Consider the following 18,981-nt stretch of genomic DNA (forward strand, 5'->3'; position numbering starts at 1 on the left):
AATCCCTKATGAGGAGTCCCTCCCTCTCTTCCCTGTAGGCCCCTTTAGGTACTGGAAGATTGCTAAAAGGTCTCCCCAGAGCTTTCTCCAGGCTAAACAATCTCAATTCTCTCATCCTGTGTTTGTAGCAGAGGTGCTCCAGGCCTCTGATCATCTTTGTGGGTCTCATCTTGTTCTAAGAGGTCCTTGACTTTCCTGTGCTGGGACCCCAGAGCTGATGCAGCACTGCAGGGGGGTCTCAGCAGAGCAGAGCAGAGCAGAGGGGCAGATCCCCTCCCTCGCCCTGCTGCTTTTGCTGCAGCCCAGGRTGCCAGATTGGCTTTGTCCACCCTCTCATCCATCAGCAGCCCCAAACATTAAATAGTAAAGTTATGCAAACTTTGCAATCATTAGATGGTTTACTCTTTCTAAAAGAGTCAGGATAGTTCTTCTAGATGCATGCTCAGATGTTCATACAATTGCCCATACACAGTTGCATAAAGACTTATATATGTATAAATTGCTTTGTCTTATCCSACAAGCAACATACTTTAATGGATCAGCCCTGGATAACCAATATAGCATTTCTAAATWATGTCATCTATTCCACAAAAAATCACTTGAATAGCTTGTTTATGTGGTAGGCATGCCAGGAGTTGGACTTGATGATCCTTGTGGGTCCCTTCCAACTCAGCAGTTCCTGTGATTCTGTGACATTTTCATAGTTTAGCAAGTGGTAAGTTACAAATTAGCTTTGAAATAATCTACCAATAATATATGTAGTGCAATTTTTCTCTGCATAATTTTCAGTTATGAAGAACTCAGTKTTATTACAAAAAGTCTAATTAATTCTATTGAAAATGTAAATTTAGATTTCAAGTTCAAACTATGGAGTTAAAAGCTCGGAATTCATAAATTCCGTTTTAGCATATTGTTAGCTAGATTTAAGAGGCTTTGCTGAGGCTTCTTTTTGGAAGAAAGCCATTAGCCTCCTTAAAATTTTAATTTATTACTTAATAAAGCAATTCTATCTTCTTTTTTTCAGACCTACATTGGTGATATACTGTTGCTTGTTAACCCATTTAAAGAACTTCCTATTTATTCTACCATGGTAAGCATTCTTTTTCTAAAAGGTTGCAGAATTTTTTTCACAAGTCATACAGTTCATTTGACAGGCCAAGCCCCTAATTAACATATATACTCATGTGGGGAGCATTTAGTTTTAGTATTTTAACGAAACTTTAGAAGTTTCTTCCAAGATACAACTATTTTTGTTGTGTCTTATTGGTGAAACAGCAATCTTGGTAACGCTTTGAATGAGCAGAAGCACTTTTTATTGTTTAAAAATGGTTCCTGATGACGTTGGTGGTTTCTGCCACAGTCAAACTTACAAAAATTGGTGCATACTTCATACAGTGATTGTTTCAGTTCACATCCCCTTGCCCAAAACACGATTATGGAGATAACAACCTTGGATGGTGCACAAAGGCTGCCCTGGGTCAGGCATAGGGAAGTGGCTTTTGTGGGGCACAGGCAGCGTGTGGGCAAGGGGGACTTGGGTCATATGAACACAATCAAACATTTTGACTTCCTTCATCTTTACCCAGACATTTTAGAGATACAGTGTTGGTATAACTGTTAATTTATCCTTCCCTCCCCTCTTACCTTTGCACTGAGATCACAGAGATCAGGCTCCCTGATAGGGAATATTCAAATATGTTTATTTAACTTACAAGAATTATAGAGAGTTAAAATTTGATAAGAAAATTTTAATTTGTGGCTGTTTACTACCTCACGTGGCTTCGTGTGTATCAGCAGTAAATCTAAGAGAAAGAACCATTGTGATKTTCATGGTAGGAGCAGCAGATTCCAACTTGGGGTCTGAGTTTATTTCTAGAAATGAAAACTATTCRTCATCTCCAAGGTTTTACATGATGGTGTTTTTTCCTGCCACTGTGTATTTTATATTAGATACATGATTTTGTGCACTAAGAGAGAACTAYGAAGAGAAAGAGTTTATATATTAAAATGTTTCCCGAATGTTTGCTGCACTTTTCTGTGATAGATCTAGTTAATTAAGTTTATCATGAGACGCTTTTTGTCCTATAATTTTTTGGGTCATCTTGGATATTTATTGTTTTTATTTCATAATTATAATCTGCACACTATTGGGCATTATGTAGGTATTTCCCAGTTGATCAAGAAAACATGGTTGTAAAATCACTGTTTTTGAAATGCTCAAGCTTAGCTGGTATTGTATTAAAGTCTCTAAGTGTTGAATGGTCTGTATGTTAAAGCAATAAAAAGTGATGATGTCAGTTCCTCAGTAGATGCTGACATGCTATATGATGTGGCTCATTAGAATTCTTGTTTCAGGKATGTAGTTTGTTAGCTGTCAAAAATAAAAGGAATGCAAATGTATTGGGTATGGTACTACTTTTAAAACAAGAATGAAGCAATGAAAAGATTATTGTGAGAGCAACATTTTATGTTTCCTTCTTTTTWAAAAAATTCTGTTCGTAACTTCTCAACAAGCATAATTTTGTTATCATGCACTGACCTCCCACACTTAGTTCSAATAGAGTACTACTAAAATAAATATTTTTATAAGCAATTTTTCCACTCTGAGTTGACATAAAGAATCATCCATTAACACATTATAATAGCATTACACTGCTAGGAATGTGCAAATACCACTTATGAAGCTATTCTAGTGACAGCAGAAGTGCTTGAGCTGTGGTTGTGCTGCTTTGCTACATTCCTGCAGAATTTCCTTGTGCCTGATTAGGTCAAATTTATTCTTGAAGTTCGTGTTAGAAAAATATGCAAACTTGCAACATTTTGCATTGAAAATAATTGTGTGAAGGTTTTCCTTTGTACTTTGTCACATTCTGAAATGGTTCCTGGAGAGCTGGTGTGGATTTATTTTTTTTTTTGTCTGGTAGCCCTTAAGGCCTGACTGAGACTATATAATGAAAGATTCATTCAGCTAAAATGTTGTAGATACCCCAGGATTGAATAGTTTAATATTTAAATAAATAAGATGGGCATGGGACAGAAAGGGGCGAGAACACCAGGATACCCTCAGAAAAAGAAAAAAAAAAAAAAGTGGGTTCTGTAGCAGATAACTGGTTTTACTCAGGCTTCAAGGACAGAATATGTTGCCAGCTGTGTTCATAAGAAGTTATTCTGTATTGCAGAAGGAGTATTTGTGGGACACTGCTCTGTCATATAATAACTTAATTAGTTTATAGCTTACTCCTTTTTTTTCCATATCAGTTTTTTATGGGATGTTCATATTTCRTTTTGTAAATTTTCAAGTCAAGACATTGAAAAACTATAAATGTAGAGTATTAAAAATACTAGGTTTTGTTCTACCTTATGCACAAAACAATACTGTTAAATCCTCTAGTTTTGTTTAATTTTGTATCTTAACTGTGTTTAAAGCTCTATTTTCTGTAATTAAAATCTTCATAGCTGTTGTAGTAGTATCACTTCCATACATAAAGAGATTCTGTTCATAATGTTTAGAAAGCTTTTCAAAAGACCCAAGATTAGGGGGGTGAAACATAATTGTTTTGAAATGTATTTATCATTTTAATTTTCTACAATTTTTCAGGTCACCCAGCTTTATTTAAGTAACTCTGGAAAACTATGTTCCTCACTTCCCCCACATATATTTTCCTGTGCTGAAAGAGCTTACCACATGCTATTCCAGGAGCAGCGTCCCCAGTGCTTTATCCTCAGGTGAAAATTTATCTTTCTATTAATTAATTTGTACCTCCCGCCTTTCAGCTGTTTCCCCTGGGCCTCAGCAGTTGAGATTTYCATTTTATTTTTTTCTCCAACTGATTTTCTTTCTGTGTACTGATCTCTGTATCATACATTAGAGCAAAATAGAAATGAAAAAGGTTTAATTACATCTCAAGTTCATAAATTCTCTTGGGGAATTGCCACTCCATGTAGCTGCATCTAATTAGGAACAAGAGTTAATGGTAAAGAATTCAAAACTGCTGTGTGTGTCTGCTAATATTACATGAATCAGGATTAGAAACAATCTATTGACAATAAAACTGATAAGTTCTCGACTAAATTATAAACCTGTGTAGTGAGTGCCTGTATTGGAGCTTGCAGTCTGCCTCACATGTTTGTGTGGCCTTGAGTTTGTTTTTTAGCYTTCCAAGCTCAGAATGGACTTTTAAATGGACCTCAGCCTTTATTCRTAGTGTTATTTCAATGATAAATAATTTCAAGATTTTGAATAAATGTATTAGTAATCCTCGTTGCAAAGAGTTTCATCCAAATATGCTGATTTTATTATGGTGAAACTTGACATTCACCTTTTTAACTTTTTAATCCCCAGATCAGTTAATTCTTCTTTTCTCCAACTCTGGTAGCAATGAGTCTGGTGGATTTGATGTATTCAGTCAAAGAAATTTGTTGCTCAGTCTTCTCTGTCTTTTCATACTTTACTTACTTTCATATCTTCTGGATCTTAATATCCTCCATGGGATTACAGAATCCATGAGATTGTAAAATACCTTTGAGAACATGGAATCCAACCTTTGACTGAACACCAGCTTGTCAAGTGAGCCATGGCACATGTCCAGTCATTCCTTGAACACTTCCAGGGATGGTGACTCCAAATCCTCCCTGAGCAGCCCATTCCAAAGTCCAATCACCCTTCCTGTGAAGAAATTCCTCTTGTCCAACCTGAACCTCYCTTGGCTCAGCTTGAGACAGTTTCCTCTTGTCCTGTTGCCGGTTGCCTGTGAAGRGAGGCCAGCGCCCACCTCACTAAAATCCCCTTCCAGGAGGTTGTAGAGAGTGATAAGGTCTCCCCTGAACCTCCTTTTCTCCAGGAAAAACACCCCCAGCTCCCTCAGCTGCTCCTCACAGGATTTGTGCTCCAGACCCTTCCCCAGTTCCATTGCCCTTCTCTGGGCTCCTCCAGCCCTTGAATGTCTTTCTTGAAATGAGGAGACCAAACTGGACACAGGACTTGAGATGCAGCCAAATTTGTTCCCATGTTACAAGATTTTTTTTTTTTTCTCCAGTCACTTCTCTTTTGATGAAGTGTTCTCACTGAAGTGGAGCATTTTACATCAGTAAAGCATTTGGCCAAATCACTGAAGATCTTATTATCAGTTATTCACAATTACTTTCAGTTTACAACAAGCCAGCTCCCCTCATGTGTACTTAACACCAGGATCTGCCTTTGTATTAGCTTTGCATGGAACTTACAGAATAAAATAACATTAATAATTATCCTCCTAAGTCGCCAGTAGGTGGACTTTGCATAATTAGCTTTCTTCTGACTGCATTTTGCTCCTGCTTTTCAGGATCTGAAAATACATTAAGCACTGACAAGATAAGTAAAGARCTGTCTAGGGAGCCTAAATATCGGCTTTTTAAAAGCTAAGGATACTTAGTAAATCAAACCAAAGATTTATGGCATGCTGATGGCTAATTTTGTGAGTCAAAAAGTCGTAATGAATACATCAAATGAAATGTTATTACTTGCTAACAGCCAGGAGTGTCAGTATCCAATGATACTGTTGTGATATAAATCACAATTTTAAGCCAAATAATTTGGAATGGAGAGAAATCCTTGTGTTTTAGAGTGGAATGCATTGAAAGCTTTGAATTTCCTCAGTTTAGCATCAYCAAAGCCATTCTGTTCAAGTTAATAATATTTATTTTTTGAAAGTATAATTCTGTGTAGTGTAAGTGCAATGGGCTGCTYGAGTACAATTACATATTTGTATTAAAACATTAGAAATACACTGTCAAATTTAGCTTAATTTTAGAAATAAAATTTTCAACTCACATGCAAGATTGATCAGTTACAGATAGCATTACTGGTAATGCAAAACTTCTTTTGTATTTAATGGTTTTGCTTGCCCATATTTATTTCAAATCTTGAAACTTCAGTCACTGGAAGCAAGACTCAGTGTCTCACTACATACTTCTGAAAATGGAGAAGAAATAAATTGTTCTGGCTCCCAAAAGTGTGCAAGCTTAGTCACTCTTGCCTGGATATATATTACTATACTAGTGGGAATTTGGAGTAGCAATGCTCACTGTTTTGGGTGGTAGAATAAGAGATTGTTTTCAGAATTTCATGCAGAACAGCACACCTGTTCTCCTTTAAATCTGGTGGAAATMTTATAGGAACACATTCTATCAGCAGTTTTCCAGCATTTCTAATAATAGTTCAAGTACTGCAGGGGTGAGATTTTTTTGGTAAGTATTTCTGCACTTCTGAGTGTGGTACCTTTGGTCAGAATTTAAAACGAAGTGGAAAAAAGAAAAAAGTCTGTTAGACATCTGTTTTTGGCAGATGTGGTTGGGCCTGAAAAAACCAAAATAATGAAATGCTAAAACAGTTTGTTAAATATCAAGTCTTGTGCAGCTCTCAGAATGATGCTAACACTTACCTGCTGGATATAAAAGGCAGTATGCTTTGGACAAGCTGTGAACTCTTACAAACTGTTAATTATGTCAGATCTGATTATCAAACATAAATGAACACTTTTGTTCAATAGCATAATCTGTAACTGTGAGTATAGACTCAGAGACATCAGAGATGTTTTAATTTCAGAGAAGTTCCTTAACAGCTGAAATAACCAAAGAGCCACTGTTGCTAATCTGGTGGGTAACCTGTGGTGCAGTGATAGCAGGTTGCAGCTGTGATCTTGGATTAAGTATGTTGTGAAGAGACAAAACTATTTCATCATCATGACACAGTTGGAGTGAACTGGCCAGTGTGAGTGGGCAGTAAGAGAGGAGCTATGATAGATTTATATCTGTCTATAATTTCATTGACTTTTTGGATAATACAGGTGTAAGAGCTATAATTTGCCRGATTGTGAAATGTCTGTAGAGGAGCAGTGTCACAGGACTAATATCCTATTTAAATTTTTCTTTGTTCCTGATGATGACAGCCAGCTGAGAAATGTGGAATTTGTAGATTGCCATTATAAAGGCAGGTGGCTAATGCTAGATCATAAGAGTAGCGCCAACATCGTACAATTAGCGTTGGGAGAGTGAAGACATCATTAAGAGTGCAGAGATGAATTTTTGTAGGGTGACATCAAGTTCCATCTGACTTTTGAAACTCTTCCAGAAAGTCAGAAGCTGAAAATCTGATCAAGGGATATCACACTAAAGGAGAACCTTGTCATTTCTGGAGAGATGCTGATTTAATGTTAGTTGGGACAGTGACCATCTTGACATTACACAATTTCTTTTGCTCTTGSACCTGGTTTGAACATGGCTTTGTGACCTGTAAGTTGAGATCTTCACATTACATGGAATCATAGAATGTGAAGAGGTTGTAATGGACCTTAAAGGCCATCTATTCCCAAACCCTGCTGCCGTGGGCAGGGACACCTCCCAGGTTTCCCAAGGTCTTATCCAGCCCGGCTTTGAAAACCTCCTGGGTTGGGGCATCCGCAGCCTCCCTGGGCAGCCTGTTCTGGTGTCTYACCAYTCACACAGTAAAAGATTTCTTTCCAATATCTGACCTAAATTTCCTCTCCTTCAGTTTGTACCCATTACACCTTGTCTTGACAMTACGGTTCCTGATGAAGAGTCCCTCTCTGGCTTCTCTATAGGCCCCCTCCAGATTCTGGAAGGAATCTGGGAATGAAAAGCCCCAAYTTTCTTAGCCTGTCTTCATAGAGGTGGTGCTCCAGTCCTCTTATCAACTTTGTGACCCTCCCCTGGACTTGCTCCAACAATTCAGTGTCCTTATGCTGGGGACATCAGAGCTGGATGCAGCACTCAACAAGAATGAAGTAGAAGGGGAAAATTGCCTCCTTCAACCAGTAGCCAGGTTTCACTGGCCAAGCCCAGGATTTGCTTGGCTTTCTGGTCTGTGAGCACACACTCCCAGTGCATGCATGGTGAATTTTTTATTCAAATTCATGGTGACCATGGGGCCATCACTCCCAAGTCTTTCTGCTCAGGGTTGCTCTCAGTCACTTCTCTGCCCAGCYTGTGGGTKTGTCTGGGGTTGYCGTGACCCAGGTGCAGGATCTTGCTCTTGGCYTTGTTGAACTTCATGAGGTTTGCACCAGCCCCCTCTCAATTGTGCCAAGGTCTCTGGGTGGCATCCCTTCCCTCCAGCATGAGGTGTCACCCCTCAACTTGGTGTCGTCAGCAAACTTGATCAGGGTGTGCACAATCCCAATGTCTGTGTCGCTGGCAGCATTAGGTGACCCCCGAGCGACACCACTCATCTCTGGTTTCCACATGGATAAGGAGATGTTGAGTTCCTTACTCACCAAATGGTCCATCCATCAAATCTATGTATCTCAAATTTAGAGACAAGCATATTGTGCAGGACAGTGTCAAACACTTCACATGAGTTCAGGAAGACAGTGGGTTGCTTTCCATCAATGCTGTAGCTCTGGCATAGAATAGAGACTGATTAGTCTGTAGCGCCCTGTGTCTTCTGCTTTCCTCTTTTTAAAAATAGATATATGTGCCTTTTTGCAAGATAGCAGGGACTTCACCTGAGTGCCACAGTTTTTCAAAAATGATGRATAGTGGCTTAACAACTTCAATCTACCAGCTCCCTCAGGACCYACAGCTGAATTTAATCAGATACTTTAACACATAGCCAGGTTGCAAACCATTGTAGTCTTGGACCATCAGTCTCCTCCCTGTTATAGAAACATGGACAACACGGATAAAAGCAGTTTGGCACATCACACASAGTAATGACAAGATCTGTTTTGTCGCGTAAGACTGAAGTCTTCCAGGCAAACAATGAGATAATCACCACAGCTACATGTATGTCCCATGGGAGTTGAATGAGATTAAAAGTTCTATTTAAATTGCTATTTGAGTATGAAGTCCTTTTTAGTCCTTCCCTCTTTTGTTTCTTCCTTTTTAATTGATTTCCCCTTTGAAGTGATATTTGAACAGATAAAGGAATGGCCCAACACATACTCTATTTTGTTGCCTTCTTATTTTCAGAAACTAAAATACACAGATAACAGATTGACCAGTCATAACATGCATTGTACCTGTRAAAAATTTAACTGGCTGTTGTAGAAACAGCCTTTTAAGTTTGATTAACTGAATAAATGAAGAAGGAGCATCAAATTACATTTTATTTGGTTCAGTTGTCTGTAAGGAAAACAACGCCTTATAATTCAAGTAAGAAATTCTTGCATGAATTTCTTAATCAGGCTTCACTAACTTCATCCTTTCGACCTCTTTTTTTTCCTTTTCCTTCCTTCTCCATGCTTAAAGTGCACCATTGATTTTGCTTCCTTCCTCCATCCCACCACTTTTCTATTGTTTCTTTCCACCATCATCATTCTGTTATCTTTTATCTCATTTTGGTCACTTCCCCTGTCAGAGATTCTCATTCGTYTGAATATTTATTCCACWTCACAAACAAGAAATGACAGTGATCCAGACAGAATCACTAAAGTCAGWGTATGTTGCAGAAGCTGGATGTAAAATCAATCGGCTTTTTCTTTTCCTTCCTGTTTGTTTTGTATTTTTTTTCCCTTCTTCCTATTGTATTTTCCACTTTCCATTTCTTCTGATTCCCCATCATTACCACAGCAGTAATTTCCCCGTCTGCAAGGAGAACCAAGCAGCATAAGTGAGCTCCTTTGCCGGACAAAAGATAAAGGAAAACATAAAATCTGTGCTATAAATACCTTCAAAAAGGCTTGAAAGCTTTAAATTTGATTGGTTTGACTTGTGGTACAAGACAGTGTATCTTGACAGCTCTGACAGCCCTCATGAACATAGACAGTCAGTCATTCTATCTCCTGTGTTTTCTTTATTTGTCATCCACAAACCTTCTGTTATTTGAAATGAAAGTTTGACGGAGGTACCTTAAATCCATTCAAACAAAGCTGGGAGAGAACATAAATAACATTTCAATTGTGAAACTAACAATGATTCCTCCCTTTCTCCCTCGCCTGTCATCTTGCAGCGGAGAAAGTGGTTCTGGGAAGACTGAAGCCTGCAAACAAATAGTGAAACACCTCACTTGCAGAGCCRGCTGCAGCAGAAATGCCTTTGATACAAAGATAAAACATGTAAGTAGCATTCTGATCACTGAGTGGAATGAAGCAAAAACTTGGCCTCTTTGATAGGCAAAGATATTTGAACTGTAAGGAAAAATGCATGTGCTCTGTAGAAATTCATAAATGGCTTGTTTTTACCTTTTAAGTCAAAGGAAGTTTTTTTTGGTTTTTTTTTTTTTTTTTTTTTTTTTTTTCCCTGAATTGGAATGGGATTAAGCTCAGATTGATGTGATAAGAGGAATATCAAAAGTGGACAAAGTTTTGTTTCTCTATTTTGGTGAGTTTCAAAATCAATGTTGCAGTGAATAGAAAACATTTCTGTGATAAGGAACTGTTTCTTAAACACTAAATTAATTGTCCTCAGTAAATAAATAAATTTGCCTGTATTGTGTGGTGATGCTTTGCTGGACAGTATAAGAAGTGTTGGGACATCTGAAGTAATAGTATGCAAGACAGAAACTGTAAACTTGAAAGAAAACTGCAAGGATTGAACAAAGTTGTATGGCACAATATTTGTGTACTAAATAYATTTAAGAAATAGGTATGAGTTCKGAATATTTGTTCAGTCATGTATAATTTTCAAAATGTGGATTTCCATATACCCATATTTAATTCCCTATAGAGGTTCATACTGACATTTTAAATTATGCTGAACCCCGAATTGCCAATTGAAATTCTTTWAAAAAATTACCTTTCTCGATGAAACTTCTCATCTGAGATCTCAGCACAGAGACAGCTATCAATGGGTCTTAATCAATTGAGGTGGAAGAGAATTACCACAAATTTTGGTTATAGAGAGATCCTTTACAACTAACTTAGATGGGATATCTGATTTTAGATAGTAAAGTATCATATCTCACCCATAGGGAATAAAGTAGAGCTTCTRATTTAGTTGCCTTTTAAGGTGCCTTAACAAACAAAATATTCTGCACCGATGCAGAGTGCCATTAAATTAATAAATGTGCACAGGTTAAAGCAAGTGCTGATTTCGTGTAAGAGCAAATACATCCTAAACACTGCCRGAGTGGAACTGGAACCAAAACAAGGCTGACTAGATTTCTGCTGCCACCTACTGCTCAGATGGCTGGTTTAATTAATAATTGTGAAGGGTTTGATTTTCAGAGGTTCTGTTTTTGTGATTTGAATCACATGTTGTCTGTGCCACTCCACAGACCTCTTCCCTCCCAGCTAGGTCATCCAGCTTCATGAAAACAGTTATGTCAGAGCCATAGTGTATATTGGCCACATTGCCATCAACTTCTAAGGATAAATAAAGAATCTGTCAGAGTGAAAGGAGTGTAAGCAGCTAATTATACACTAAAAAGCTAAACACAATGGCTGTGACCATGAAAGCRTAACATGGAAATGCATTAGTGAGACGTGCCATAAAAATGCCTGAATCTATTTTTTCCTCAGTGTAATCCTGAAGTAGTTCTATTTGAAATCAATAATTTATGCCATTTCTGACAATATATAAAACTTGTAAATGCTTTTGTTGGGTTATTAGCATTGACTGACTAACTTCATAAGCTGTTTTCAAAGATTCCAATATTTTTGCTAAGCTCCAGGAATATGATTCCAGTCCCTCACATCCAAACTACTGGTAAGGACACAGCTCACATGTGAACAGCTGTCCTCYCCTTTCACTTAAAACTTCCACTACTCTTACATTGCTTTTTTTGAATTAATTTATTTTGAGCTGTCTTACTTTAATTTCTGTTTTGGAAAAAAAAAAAACAAAAACCTGCCAAGTATTTTTTTTTTCAAATTCGTAGATGAAAAATGTCTTTCCCCCTCCCACCATGAGCCAACCTCACTGAAGTTTCTTGAAATACCTTCCTGTTTATTTATTCTCTTATTACTTCTTCACTATTTGCAGGTAAACTGTATCCTGGAGGCCTTTGGACATGCTAAGACACCCTTGAATGATTTTTCCAGCTGTTTTATAAAGTATTTTGAACTACARTTTTGTGAGAGGAAAAAAACATTAATTGCAGGTAGGTATCATTTAATCTGTTAATTTTGATATCACCCACAGAGTGTTAGAGCAGAGATCTCAGTGTGCTGTACACGGAATTGGACATGAAGGGCGTCAAAGTGTGTGAAAGAGGCAGGGGAAGTTAGGGAGTGTCAGAGGAACAGGTTTTATGGGGTGTGAATTGATCACTAGTCAGGAATGAGCAGTGCTCTGTTCTGAGCAACCACAAGGTGGCAGGGAAAGACAAGAAACAAATGGACACCACTGGTTCTTYTATTTCCCAGGAAATCATGTTTGCTTTACTTCATTGAAAATGRAAGTAATTTATTGAAATTGGAATGAATTTATTACAGGTTAGAGCTTCTTTTAAAACAACTAGGAATCATATTGATGTTTATTCTCGTTAGTGGCAAGATAGTTTGCAATCTTTCTTCTTTCAGAGTGAGTCTTCTAATCCCTAGTAAGCATTCACTAGTGAAAAAAAAACCCAGAAAACTGGGCAAACTTTCAGTTTGATTCTGGTAATTCTGTTCTTCAAAAACAGTCAAAGGGAGTTTTCATTTCTGGTCCACATAGGMCATCATAAAGCTACACAGTGTCAAAGCAAGGGATGTCTGCAGAAGTAACTATACACAGTTTCCTACTTGCAATCTTTTTCCTGAGTGGACAGATTGGATGGCAACACACACTTTTGTTCCAATTAAATTAGATTCAGTCGGATAAACATTTCAAAATCTATTCTCTTTTTTATAATTTTAAATGTTACGCTTTGGAAGAGTTTCCTAAATAATTCTTTGGACATACTTCACAGTGGGAATTATATTTTCTGGAGACAGTTCACTGTACTCTAGAAAATATGATAGTTTCTTCAGGGAAAATGTCACTGCATGGGAAATTGCTAACACTTTTTTTTCTGTTTTAWTTTTTATGATGAATGCAGGATAATTGTAAAGGAAATTCAAARCTAAAAGAGTGTGATTTTGTTTTTCATTTATAAGCTCTTGTGGGTGGAATGCAAAATKATATATACATTAGCATGGATTGAAGAGCATCTGAGTTGAGTTTGTAAAAATAAAGCTCAATCCCCCAAGCTAACATTTTATAAATATGTATTTTACATATTTACCCAGAACTGCCAGTTTAATTCATATCTGTTGTGACAGAATCAGTTAACCAGGTTCTTGTGTCAGTATTCTGGTGCACTAATTCTGTTTTTTTATCACTGTCAAACCATAGGCATTAAATGGGAAAATGTAGGGGTAATCAGGTCCATTAGCAAATRTAAACAAGTTACTTATCTACCCTACTATCCCCAATTATTTAGGAATTATATCAGCTATTCTTACCAAATCTAAGATAGCCAAAAGTTGCATAATTACAGCCAAGAGTGACAAGCCTATCTACAGCAGTAGAAGGGGGTTTTATATTTCTGAAATTTGCAGTTGCTGCTGCTGTTTGATTTGCGTAGTAGATGTTGTCTTTTCTTGGCCACTGCTAAGCATCACTTCTGAATGAAATTGTCCCAGATTTAGACCACCATAAATGACAAAAGAATCATGTTGTCTTTGGCAGGCTTAAGACCCACCCAGATCCTCTGTATTTTTTTGGAAGATCATTTGCAGCAGTATTTATTGTCTTGCATGATTTAAACATGAATGAAAAATTTAAACATGCAGAGCACCTGATTTTGCMGAGCCATTATTTTATAACTCATTGATATTAATGGGGTTATTGTGTCTTATTTGTGACCAAAAATCCAAGTGACACTAGGCTGCCTTCATCAAAGGGTTTAGGTGGTTTAAACTCCCCCACAAACAGATCTTACTGCTGGAGATCCAGAACAATTTGCTAAGGGAGGAGCGTGCAAAGTACATGTGTACACTTTTATTAGAGAGTGCGAGCTCAAGGTGGCACTTCCTGCATTTTGAGTGGACATCAGTGAGCTTTGTGACAGCTTCTTGCTCATGCTGAAGTTCTTTTAGACCCTGGAAATGCTCTGACTTTTATCACATAAGTTTTTGTTCTTCTAGCAGAAAGTTCAATGTACCTCAATAACAGAAATGTTCCCCCATAGTTTTCATCATTAGGTTGATTCAGTCTTTAGCATAAACTATGTCTTTGCCTTGATATTTTGAAAACAGGGATGAATCTTTTGAGTATGGTTCTACTCAAAAGCAGCACAGATATCTAAAGAGGTTTTATGTGGTAAAAAGTCTTATATTAGAACAAACACTTAGAATAAACTACAGACCAGTGATTTCAATCTAAAATAAATTCAGAACTCAAAGACTGATGTTCTGGCAAAAATTAATATCATTCCTAGAGAAAGATTCACACACACAGCAGAGTGGTAAAATACAGTTTGTTTTTTTTTCCAGAATAGTCCTTCAGGTAAGTTGATTTAACTCATAAGATGAAAATTAATGCCTCTGGAAATTTCCTCAAATTATTCAAAAAGAAGCTTAGGAAGAGGAAATAAAGTCTGAAAAAAATTATTCTCCAGGCTTTCTGCCTTGCTTTTCAGGCATTGGTTTTCTCAGTCTCCACTTTTTGAAATGCAAGGACTGACAACTTTTTTTAAGTTACATTGAAATGGACTGACAATTTTTTTCTTGTCATTCGCAATAGCTGTGTTTAAGACAGCGTGTTTTTTGAGAAGGAGCAATGTAGTTTCTAAGAATGTATGTCTGAAAGACAGATTTCACTGGCCACACTTTTAATACAGAATCTGCTTGCTGACTGTGTAGCTGCTGAGTAGATCAAGTGAGCTGTTAAAGGAAGTACAAATTTGTTTATGCCTGTAAAGACCATTACCATTGCACAAAAAATGTCAGACTTCACTTTGGAACTTGGTTATTTTCTCTCTTTTATTTCACACATAGATTAACAAGTGTATTTCATTTTGTAGAAAAGCATACTACCATGATAATTTTCTTTATGAACTCTTTTAGCAGCATTAAGATGGTGCTGTGTTTGATTCTTGCTGTTTSGAAGCTCAGCTTTTCTGAGCAGCTCTTCCCACTGCTGGAGATAGTAGTTGAGATGAAATGTATTTAGTCTTATTAAAGTGCAGGTGACTTGAAGTACTTGGAAAGGGCTGAATTAATTTGTGTCAGCTGAATAAGCGATGTTTCCCATCATTAAAGTTAAATGATAGGTGACCTTTGGTAACATTTTTCCTGCTTTTGTTAATCAATGAATGTTAAAAACACCTGAAGTAGTTATGAAAGCCTTAGTGAAGAATATTGCACACAAAGATGTGATTAAAGATTTGCACTGGACCCTTTTTWAATTAATTGATGGTTGGATTAATTTTACTGAAAAATAAGTTACAAGCACAATAAAAGATGGAAATCATCCTTCAGGTTCATCTATTCTGTTTTACCCTGTAGGAATGTCAGCCAGGTAATGATTGATTCTGATGAAAGTGGGTGTCTGGGCCAGTCCTGCCAAGATTGCATTGCTTCAATTTATAATGTCTTGCAAAGTTACTGAAGCCAGAAACATACATGATTTCCCAAGTGTGCCTTTTTACTTCCAGCACAGGTTTGGATTTGTTAGGGTTGGTTTTGTTGGGGTTGGTTTTTTGTTTTTTTTTTTTTTTTTCTGTAATGTAGCAGCAGAGGATTAGATGGATGAGACACAATTTCTCATAATATAGATTCCATAATAGCAGTTCACTGCTGCATTTTATAGGATGATTAAATGGGCCAGATCGTGTCTCCCTGGTTCAGCAAGTCAGAAGTGCAGCTCCTCTCTCAGTCCTACTGCATCAYACCCACAATCCCAGGTGTGGTTTTGGTTGCCAGCACATGTGTCAGGCCATGTCTRTGCTGTGACATAAAGAAAGTGTAGAGGATGTCCCCAGTTAATGCACCACTGACCTTTTATACTCCTTAAGTAGGATGTGTCCAGGATAGTTCAGCCTCTGCAGAGCAATTCTTTGAGAAACCATACATTTATATTTAGTTCAAGGACAGAATTTAGCTGCTGAGACCTTTCTCAAGCAATATATTCAAGATTCACCCATTTCATTTCTCTCCAGTTTACACTGTCTTTCAGCAGTATTCTCAAAAGCTATGTTTCCTCAGACACACAATTTCAAGTAACCTCAAGTTTGCTGTGTTTAATTCAACACTATAGACAGAAACTTACAGGCCTTCAAAAGATGGGAAGATAGATAGGTGGAATTTAAAATAAAATTACCAGACAAATGCAGATGATATAGCAATACCCAGCCTAGCACTGAACGAGCTGTTGTGGACATTAGCACCTGTTTGGTGACAGGAACAGAATATTCAGCCTGCTGGCCTGGTCATTAGGCCTGTGGAACTATTTATGTAGTGCCTCTGATACACATTCTCAAACTGCTTAACTTTGCATTGGGTGACACCTGTGAGTCCAAAACTGGGTCTGAAAATAATGCTTTCATTCCAAACAGCTTAAAAATGTAAAAGAAAATTTCTAAAAAGATGTAAGTGGTATGCATTTAGAGCACATACTGCTGTGTTCAGGATGCATGAACCAATGTTACAAGCACTGTGTGTTCAAGAACTGCTTGCAGTTCATAAAGGAAGGCGTCCTGGATGAGTTGGTTGAAAGCCAGGCTATGGGATGCTATGGTTTAGTATTCTCATCTGCTTCCAGGGTTTCAGAAATATAGCTCCTCCATTTCTGAGAGGTGAGTCTTATGCTGTAAACTCAACAGTCCTTTCCAGGGTGAGGATGCTCACAGAGACTCTGAAAACACTGCCATATTGCAGATACTGAAAAGCCTAAAGCTGCAGCAAAATGGACTTGTGTCCATGTGGTGGAGATGCTCAGTAGAGTGTGAAGAGACACTCTTCTGGTCTTTGCACCAGAGTTGGTATTTAATCATGATGAGATAAAATACGCCAGTAGCTGGGTAAGTGGGAACTGAGAACAGGTTCCCACTTGCTGGAAAGGCCCTGACCTCTGGCTGCAGTTGGACATTCCCATGTTCTCCCTTAGTCTCTTGCACCTCAAACCACATGGTGATGYACTCCCAGGGCAGAGCAGAAGAGTAGCCTGCCCAAAACAGTGAACATTCCTATGTCTCTTCACAGATATCTCTAAAATGCCTGTTACCTTGTGAATGGATCTGAGGGCTCAATATTTTCTTTGTTTTCTGTGCTTTGCCTCTTTCAGAATTTTAGTGGGCCTGAGGTTATGTAGGATCCTGTAAACTGCATTTCTGTAGGCACTCCAATTCACCCTCCTTCACCTTCTTCCCWGACTGCTGATTCATGGCTTCTCATTTATCCAGCTCATCATAGCCCTTCTGAGATGCCCRTRTTTYCCCAGGCTCRGGTTAGGGAGCTTTTTGGTAACCGGTTCTGCAGAGGATTTGTCTCTTTGTAGCCATCTAGAAACTAGGTGCTTAATCTAAATTGTTAATCTCTGTGCTCTTGGTTACCAGCAGAGAAAGAAGAAATGCTTCCAAGAGTGTTTTTATCAGGAGTCTAACATCTCTCTTCAGTCTTTGTGTTAAGCAGGAGGCTGGAATAGATGCAGTGCTCAGATGGCTGCACTTTGGTGAGATGATTCTTAGTTTATCTCTTAGAAAATCTTGCCAAATACAGCAGCTGGTACAAATCCAACATCATTATCTTTAAAACTCAGCAGTTTTAATRGTAATATAAAGCAGTAAGTATGGCAATATGTTCGTTCCAGCAATTCTAATGGAATTACGGCTTTATATATGATTTATATAGAAAACTATGGGAGTATGAAYGGTAATGCGGCATTTTATATGCTCCCCTCAGATCATTTTGTAAGAAACATTGTTTATTCTTAACTTCAGCAATGGTRAATGGTTTAAGATATTTAAGTTTAGAACAATCAGTATAATGATGAATTTATGTGTTTGTTTCTTAATCAGCTAGGATTTATACATACATGTTGGAGAAGTCTCGTGTCATTGCCCAGCCTCTCAACCAGAGTAATTTTCATGTTTTTTACTTGATGATGGATGGGTTGTCTGCTGAAGAAAAATACTCCTTGTACCTCAGTAATTTGTCTGCACACAGGTAGGAAAACAACTTTCTATTTAGAATTAATAGTTCTCTTATTTTAATGGCTCTCTGCTGTTGAGGTCCTTCCTCCAATAGTTAACATTTTTCTCCTRACTTTTCAATGAACTTTGACATTATTTATTATGGAGCACCTGTTCATGAGGATTTATCTCTGAAGTGCATGTATACTCTCTTAACAAGATTGGTTTTATATGCATTGGTATTGTTGCCTTAAAGGCGGAAAAGAAAGGAAATTTATTAGTTATTTTTCTGTCTTCTGTGGCTTGGAGTAGGTCTGTTGTTTTTGTTTTTTCCCCAGTGAAAAGTTTGAAAAGTTTGTTTCTTAAGATAAAAACTGTTAYTTAGTTACAATTTTCTTGTGGAATATCTTGTTGATTTTGATGATGTGTCACTAAATGTAACTGGTATCTCCATTTTCATTTTGATATTTACTTTGCGTTACAGTAAGGAAAACAGAAACAAAAGCTTTGACTGCTTTGAGATCAAGGATAGTATTCAACACCAATACCTAAAATTATGTCTTTTTGTGTGATTCCACATGAGCTGGTTTTCTTGGCCCCCATTTGCAATCAAAGGAGATTGAGTCCCTGSTCAGCTGTATATAGAGTTACACGTGGATGTGTGCTTTGGGTGAACTGAACCGTATTTATGGCTTCATAAACTGCGCTGYTTTCATGTACTTTAATAGTGAGAGTTTAAATATAAAGAGCACACCCATATGTAGGGTGTCTGAGGCTTAAGAGACTCCAGGTGTTTAATATAGGTGGAAGTTTGGGTTTTTTTCTGGAAATTTTGGAAGTGTCTCAGAATTTATTAATTACGATTATTTTAGAATGAAAAAATGCTCCTCACTTAGGTAATTTCCCTTTTATTCTTTCTAAGAAGTGCCACTGAAATGAAAGCAGCC

At 37.5% G+C, this 18,981-nt stretch overlaps 1 protein-coding gene across 1 annotated transcript in view; it reads left to right on the forward strand.

Moving 5' to 3' along the window:
- MYO16 (myosin XVI) overlaps positions 1-18,981 on the forward strand; it is a 252,767-nt gene that overhangs the window by 94,081 nt on the left and 139,705 nt on the right. The window contains exons 11-15 of the mRNA XM_057390020.1: positions 1,025-1,090; positions 3,599-3,726; positions 9,947-10,052; positions 11,920-12,037; positions 17,921-18,068. Coding sequence (XP_057246003.1) covers positions 1,025-1,090; positions 3,599-3,726; positions 9,947-10,052; positions 11,920-12,037; positions 17,921-18,068 — 566 coding nt within the window. The remainder of the gene's footprint in view (positions 1-1,024; positions 1,091-3,598; positions 3,727-9,946; positions 10,053-11,919; positions 12,038-17,920; positions 18,069-18,981) is intronic.

This window comes from Malurus melanocephalus, unplaced genomic scaffold (genome assembly GCF_030028575.1).
Source record: "Malurus melanocephalus ecotype Western Australia unplaced genomic scaffold, MMel_1.1 scaffold_1, whole genome shotgun sequence".
NCBI classification, from domain to species: domain Eukaryota; kingdom Metazoa; phylum Chordata; class Aves; order Passeriformes; family Maluridae; genus Malurus; species Malurus melanocephalus.